This window comes from Oncorhynchus clarkii, chromosome 28 (assembly GCF_045791955.1).
Source record: "Oncorhynchus clarkii lewisi isolate Uvic-CL-2024 chromosome 28, UVic_Ocla_1.0, whole genome shotgun sequence".
NCBI lineage: Eukaryota > Metazoa > Chordata > Actinopteri > Salmoniformes > Salmonidae > Oncorhynchus > Oncorhynchus clarkii.
Window position 1 is genome coordinate 43,063,766 of NC_092174.1, and position 7,717 is coordinate 43,071,482.

The 7,717-nt window shown below is 45.6% G+C and overlaps 1 protein-coding gene across 1 annotated transcript in view; it reads left to right on the top strand.

Moving 5' to 3' along the window:
* The window catches only part of LOC139386946 (receptor-type tyrosine-protein phosphatase F), a gene marked incomplete in the record, with an annotated part of 253,682 nt that overhangs the window by 235,270 nt on the left and 10,695 nt on the right, over nucleotides 1–7,717 (top strand). The window contains 1 exon segment of the mRNA XM_071132849.1: nucleotides 7,439–7,617. Coding sequence (XP_070988950.1) covers nucleotides 7,439–7,617 — 179 coding nt within the window.

A 7,717-nucleotide genomic window follows, 5' to 3' on the forward strand; every position in this document is an offset into this window, starting at 1 on the left:
ATCAATACTACATAGGGATGACAGCCATCAATACTACTACAATGATCTAGTCATAGGGATGACAGCCATCAATACTACTACAATGATCTAGTCATAGGGATGACAGCCATCAATACTACTACAATGATCTAGTGATAGGGATGACAGCCATCAAGACTACTACAATGATCTAGTCATAGAGCTGACAGCCATCAATACTACTACAATGATCTAGTCATAGGGATGACAGCCATCAATACTACTATTTACAGTAGGCCTAGGAGCAGCACTGAAGCACAGCATGTCAAAGTTGCCTAATAAGTCAGGTGCTCTGTACATTCTTAGATCATCTCGTCAACCTCAACATCCTCCCAAGCCCACCTCCTTCCCTGTATTGAAAAGGGCAATGGTCATAGGGGTGAAGAAGTGCTTGTACCTGTTCGTCTTAACAGAAGGGAATATATACCGGGAGCCAGAGGGTAGGAACTCATGGTGTAGGGACACAGTCAGACAGGATGGAACTCACGGTGTAGGGGCTGGGAACAGTCAGACAGGATGTAACTCATGGTGTAGGGGCTGGGAACAGTCAGACAGGATGGAGCTCACGGTGTAGGGACTGGGAACAGTCAGACAGGATGGAACTCATGGTGTAGGGACTGGGAACAGTCAGACAGGATGGAACTCATGGTGTAGGGACTGGGAACAGTCGGACAGGATAGAGCTCATGGTGTAGGGGCTGGGAACAGTCAGACAGGATGGAACTCATGGTGTAGGGACTGGGAACAGTCAGACAGGATGGAACTCATGGTGTAGGGACTGGGAACAGTCAGACAGGATAGAGCTCATGGTGTAAGGGCTGGGAACAGTCAGACAGGATAGAGCTCATGGTGTAGGGGCTGGGAACAGTCAGACAGGATGGAACTCATGGTGTAGGGGCTGGGAACAGTCAGACAGGATAGAGCTCATGGTGTAGGGGCTGGACATAGTCAGACAGGATGGAACCAGCCACACAAGGCATAACATTCCATTACACCATAGCCTACTTGTCAACAGTATGTTTATGTTTTTATATATATATATTAGTATTTAGTTAGTATTTGGCTAAGGTGTATGTAAACTTCCGACTTCAACTGTATTTGTATTTATTATGGATTTCCATTAGTTCCTGCCAAGGCAGCAGCTACTCTTCCTGGGGTTTATTATGGATCCCCATTAGTTCCTGTCAAGGCAGCAGCTACTCTTCCTGGGGTTTATTATGGATCCCCATTAGTTCCTGTCAAGGCAGCAGCTACTCTTCCTGGGGTTTATTATGGATCCCCATTAGTTCCTGCCAAGGCAGCAGCTACTCTTCCTGGGGTTTATTATGGATCCCCATTAGTTCCTGCCAAGGCAGCAGCTACTCTTCCTGGGGTTTATTATGGATCCCCACTAGTTCCTGCCAAGGCAGAAGCTACTCTTCCTGGGGTTTATTATGGATCCCCATTAGTTCCTGCCAAGGCAGCAGCTACTCTTCCTGGGGTTTATTATGGATCCCCATTAGTTCCTGCCAAGGCAGCAGCTACTCTTCCTGGGGTTTATTATGGATCCCCATTAGTTCCTGCCAAGGCAGAAGCTACTCTTCCTGGGGTTTATTATGGATCCCCATTAGTTCCTGCCAAAGCAGCAGCTACTCTTCCTGGGGTTTATTATCGATCCCCATTAGTTCCTGCCAAGGCAGCAGCTACTCTTCCTGGGGTTTATTATGGATCCCCATTAGTTCCTGTCAAGGCAGCAGCTACTCTTCCTGGGGTTTATTATGGATCCCCATTAGTTCCTGCCAAGGCAGCAGCTACTCTTCTTGGGGTTTATTATGGATCCCCATTAGTTCCAGCCAAGGCAGCAGCTACTCTTCCTGGGGTTTATTATGGATCCCCATTAGTTCCTGCCAAGGCAGAAGCTACTCTTCCTGGGGTTTATTATGGATCCCCATTAGTTCCTGCCAAGACAGCAGCTACTATTCCTGGGGTTTATTATGGATCCCCATTAGTTCCTGCCAAGACAGCAGCTACTATTCCTGGGGTTTATTATGGATCCCCATTAGTTCCTGCCAAGACAGCAGCTACTATTCCTGGGGTTTATTGTGGATCCCCATTAGTTCCTGCCAAGGCAGCAGCTACTCTTCTTGGGGTTTATTATGGATCCTCATTAGGTCCTGTCAATGCAGCAGTTACTCTTCCTGGGGTTTATTGTGGATCCCCATTAGTTCCTGCCAAGGCAGCAGCTACTCTTCTTTGGGTTTATTATGGATCCCCATTTGTTCTTGCCAAGGCAGCAGCTACTCTTCCTGGGGTCCAGTTAAATTAAGGCAGTTTTACCATTTTAAAAACATTACAATACATTCATAACAGATTTCATAACATACTAGTGTGTGCCCTCAGGCCCCTACTCCACTACCACATATCTACAGTACTAAATATATGTGTGTGTATAGTTCGTATGTTATCGTGTGTGTGTGTGTATGCATGTGTCTGTGCCTATGTTTATGTTGCTTCACAGTACCCGCTGTTCCATAAGGTGTTTTTGTATCTGTTTTTTTAAATCTGATTCTACTGCTTGCATCAGGAGATATCTACTGCAGCCCTCATATATCTACTGCAGCCCTCAGATATATCTACTGCAGCCCTCATATATCTACTGCAGCCCTCATATATCTACTGCAGCCCTCAGATATATCTACTGCAGCCCTCAGATATCTACTGCAGCCCTCAGATATCTACTGCAGCCCTCAGATATATCTACTGCAGCCCTCAGATATATATACTGCAGCCCTCAGATATCTACTGCAGCCCTCAGATATATCTACTGCAGCCCTCAGATATATCTACTGCAGCCCTCAGATATATCTACTGCAGCCCTCATATATATCTACTGCAGCCCTCAGATATCTACTGCAGCCCTCAGATATATATACTGCAGCCCTCAGATATATCTACTGCAGCCCTCAGATATATATACTGCAGCCCTCAGATATATCTACTGCAGCCCTCAGATATATCTACTGCAGCCCTCAGATATCTACTGCAGCCCTCAGATATATCTACTGCAGCCCTCAGATATATCTACTGCAGCCCTCAGATATATATACTGCAGCCCTCAGATATATCTACTGCAGCCCTCAGATATATCTACTGCAGCCCTCAGATATATCTACTGCAGCCCTCAGATATATCTACTGCAGCCCTCAGATATATCTACTGCAGCCCTCAGATATATCTACTGCAGCCCTCAGATATATACTGCAGCCCTCAGATATATCTACTGCAGCCCTCAGATATATCTACTGCAGCCCTCAGATATATCTACTGCAGCCCTCAGATATATCTACTGCAGCCCTCATATATCTACTGCAGCCCTCATATATCTACTGCAGCCCTCAGATATACCTACTGCAGCCCTCAGATATATCTACTGCAGCCCTCATATATCTACTGCAGCCCTCATATATCTACTGCAGCCCTCAGATATACCTACTGCAGCCCTCAGATATACCTACTGCAGCCCTCATCCTCCACATACAACACCCATTCTGCCACATTCTGTTAAAGGTCCCAAAAGCACACACATCCCTGGGTCGCTCGTCTTTTCAGTTCGCTGCAGCTAGCGACTGGAACGAGCTGCAACAAACACTCAAACTGGACAGTTTTATCTCCATCTCTTCATTCAAAGACTCAATCATGGACACTCTTACTGACAGTTGTGGCTGCGTAGTGTGATGTATTGTTGTCTCTACCTTCTTGCCCTTTGTGCTGTTGTCTGTGCCCAATAATGTTTGTACCATGTTTTGTGCTGCTACCATGTTGTTGTCATGCTGTGTTGCTACCACGCTATGTTGTCATGTGTTGCTGCCTTGCTATGTTGCTGTCTTAGATCTCTCTTTATGTAGTGTTGTGTTGTCTCTCTTGTTGTGATGTGTGTTTTGTCCTATATTTATATTGTATTTATTATTTATTTTTAATCTCAGGCCCCCGTCCCCACAGGAGGCCTTTTGGTAGGCCGTCATTGTTAATAAGAATTTGTTCTTAACTTACTTGCCTAGTTAAATAAGGGTTAAATAAAAATCTGTTACCTGATGTGGAATAGAGTTCCATGTAGTCATGGCTCTATGTAGTACTGTGGAATAGAGTTCCATGTAGTCATGGCTCTATGTAGTACTGTGGAATAGAGTTCCATGTAGTCATGGCTCTATGGTAGTACTGTGGAATAGAGTTCCATGTAGTCATGGCTCTGTGTAGTACTGTGGAATAGAGTTCCATGTAGTCATGTCTCTATGTAGTACTGTGGAATAGAGTTCCATGTAGTCATGGCTCTGTGTAGTACTGTGGAATAGAGTTCCATGTAGTCATGGCTCTATGTAGTACTGTGGAATAGAGTTCCATGTAGTCATGGCTCTATGGTAGTACTGTGGAATAGAGTTCCATGTAGTCATGGCTCTATGTAGTACTGTGGAATAGAGTTCCATGTAGTCATGGCTCTATGGTAGTACTGTGGAATAGAGTTCCATGTAGTCATGGCTCTGTGTAGTACTGTGGAATAGAGTTCCATGTAGTCATGGCTCTATGTAGTACTGTGGAATAGAGTTCCATGTAGTCATGGCTCTATGTAGTACTGTGTGCCTCCCATAGTCTGTTCTGGACTTGGGGACTGTGAAGAGACCTCTGGTGGCATGTCTTGTGGGGTATGCATGGGTGTCTGAGCTGTGTGCCAGTAGTTTAGACAGACAGCTTGATGCATTTAACCTCTCACAAATACAAGTATTGATGAAGTCAATCTCTCTTCTACTTCGAGCCAGGAGAGATTGACATGCATATTATTAATGTTTGCTGTCTGTGTACATCCAAAGGCCAGCTGTGCTGCCCTGTTCTGAGCCAATTGTAATTTTCCAAAGTCCCTCTTTGTGGCTCCTGACCACACTACTGAACAGTAGTCCAGGTGCAACAAACTAGAGCCTGTAGGACCTGCCTTGTTGATAGTGTTGTTAAGAAGGTAGAGCAGCACTTTATTATGGACAGACTTTTCCCCATCTTAGGTACCACTGCATCAATATGTTTTGACCATGACAGTTTACAATCCAGAGTTTCTCCAGGCAGTTTAGTCATCTCAACTTGCTCAATTTCCACATTATTCATTACAAGATTTAAGTTGAGGTTCAGGGTTTAGTGAGTGTTTTGTCCCAAATGCAATGTTTTTAGTTTTAGAAATATTTATTCCTTGCCACCCACTCTGAAACTAACTGCAGCTCTTTGTTGAGTGTTGCAGTCATTTCAGTTGCTGTAGTAGCTGATGTGTATAGTGTTGAGTCATCCACATACATAGACACTCTGGCTTTACTCAAAGTCAGTGGCATGTCATTAGTAAAAAAAATAAAAAGCAAAGGGCCTAAACAGCTACCCTGAGGAATTCCTGATTCTACTTGGATTATATTTGAGAGGCTTCCATTAAATAATCCCCTCTGTGTTCTATTAAACAGGTAACTCTTTATCCACATTACAGCAGGGGGTGTAAAGCCATAACACATACGTTTTTCCAGCAGCAGACTATGATCGATAATGTCAAACGCCGACATTGAAGTCTAACAAAAATAGCCCCCACAATCGTTTTACCATCAATAATTAATTACAACAACAAAGGATGTAAGAAACAAACTTTCACATTTCGTGGGAAGGGGGAAAACAAATTTCAATACATGTGGATTTTGACACTTTTATGTAGGTGTCATAACCAGCCATAAAATAACACTATACATTGTCACGTCAGGTGTAAATATATGGGTCACCACAGTGTTATGTCAGCTGTTATGACATGGTTATGAATGTGTCATAATGTGTTATGACACTGGGTGTCAAGTAAAGCGATAGCGAAAAGGGTAAGACAGAATCTATGTACGATTTACTAAATAGAGTCATGAAGGTCCTGTTTACATGGTCTCCAGTGCTCTATAGCCCTTCCAGTGGTAGAAGGAGAGAGAGGGGGAGACTGGGGGGGGGAGAAGAGCGATGGTGATTGTGGGACTTACAGCCCTGCCGTTCAAGCCCAGGCAGTCTGGCCACCCCACACAGAGCAACACCAGGTCTGTCCACTCTCTCCTGTGATGTCCATCTGTGGTGTGAGAGCTGCCAGGTCCCGTACTGAGCCAGTCACGCCTCCCCACTCCCATCTCTCCAGCAGGCTCTGCCAGCTCTGCGGACACCCACCACCATCTACTATAGCCATTACAACCATTTTATACACATCATGCCTTACTGTTACTGTCAGTAAAGTCCTGCTGCTATTACTGTGATATACATTAATGAGTCCCTGTTAAAGAAACACAATAAAGTGAAGTACATGTGAGTGATACCCTCTCCCCTCCTCCTTTTCTCTCCTCCTCCTTATCTCCCTTCTCTCCCCTCCTCCTTTTCTCTCCTCTTCCTTATCTCCCTTCTCTCCCCTCCTCCTTTTCTCTCCTCTTCCTTATCTCCCTTCTCTCCCCTTCTCCTTTTCTCTCCTCTTCCTTATCTCCCTTCTCTCTCCTCTTTTTCTCTCCTCTTCCTTATCTCCCTTCTCTCCCCTCCTCCTTTTCTGTCCTCTTCCTTATCTCCCTTCACTCCCCTCCTCCTTTTCTCTCCTCTTCCTTATCTCCCTTCTCTCCCCTCCTCCTTTTCTCTCCTCTTCCTTATCTCCCTTCTCTCCCCTCCTCCTTTTCTCTCCTCTTCCTTATCTCCCTTCTCTCTCCTCCTTCTCTCTCCTCTCTTCCTTATCTCCCTTCTCTCTCCTCCTGTTCTCTCCTCTTCCTTATCTCCCTTCTCTCTCCTCCTTTTCTCTCCTCTTCCTTATCTCCCTTCTCTCCCCTCCTCCTTTTCTCTCCTCTTCCTTATCTCCCTTCTCTCCCCTCCTCCTTTTCTCTCCTCTTCCTTATCTCCCTTCTCTCCCCTCCTCCTTTTCTCTCCTCTTCCTTATCTCCCTTCTCTCTCCTCTCTTCCTTATCTCCCTTCTCTCTCCTCCTTTTCTCTCCTCTTCCTTATCTCCCTTCTCTCTCCTCCTTCTCTCTCCTCTTCCTTATCTCCCTTCTCTCTCCTCCTTCTCTCTCCTCTTCCTTATCTAACTTCTCTCCCATCCTCCTTTTCTCTCCTCTTCCTTATCTCCCTTCTCTCCCCTCCTCCTTTTCTCTCCTCTTCCTTATCTCCCTTCTCTCTCTGCTCCTTTTCTCTCCTCTTCCTTATCTCCCTTCTCTCTCCTCCTTCTCTCTCCTCTTCCTTATCTCCCTTCTCTCTCCTCCTTTTCTCTCCTCTCTTCCTTATCTCCCTTCTCTCCCCTCCTCCTTTTCTCTCCTCTTCCTTATCTCCCTTCTCTCCCCTCCTCCTTTTCTCTCCTCTTCCTTATCTCCCTTCTCTCTCCTCCCATTCTCCTTTTCTCCTCTCCTTATTCCCTCCCTCTCTCACAGAGACTGGCTAACTCCAAAGCCCACACCTCCAGGTTCATCAGTGCCAACCTGCCCTGCAATAAGTTCAAGAACCGGCTGGTGAATATCATGCCCTTCGAGTCGACACGCGTGTGTCTGCAGCCTATCAGAGGAGTGGAGGGGTCTGACTACATCAACGCCAGCTGCATTGATGGGTACAGGTAAGAGAGAGAGAGTGTGTGTGTGTGTGTGTGTGGTCTGACTACATCATAGGCGGTTTACAGGTTACGAGGAGAAGCAGCAAGCGAATGTGTGAATTGA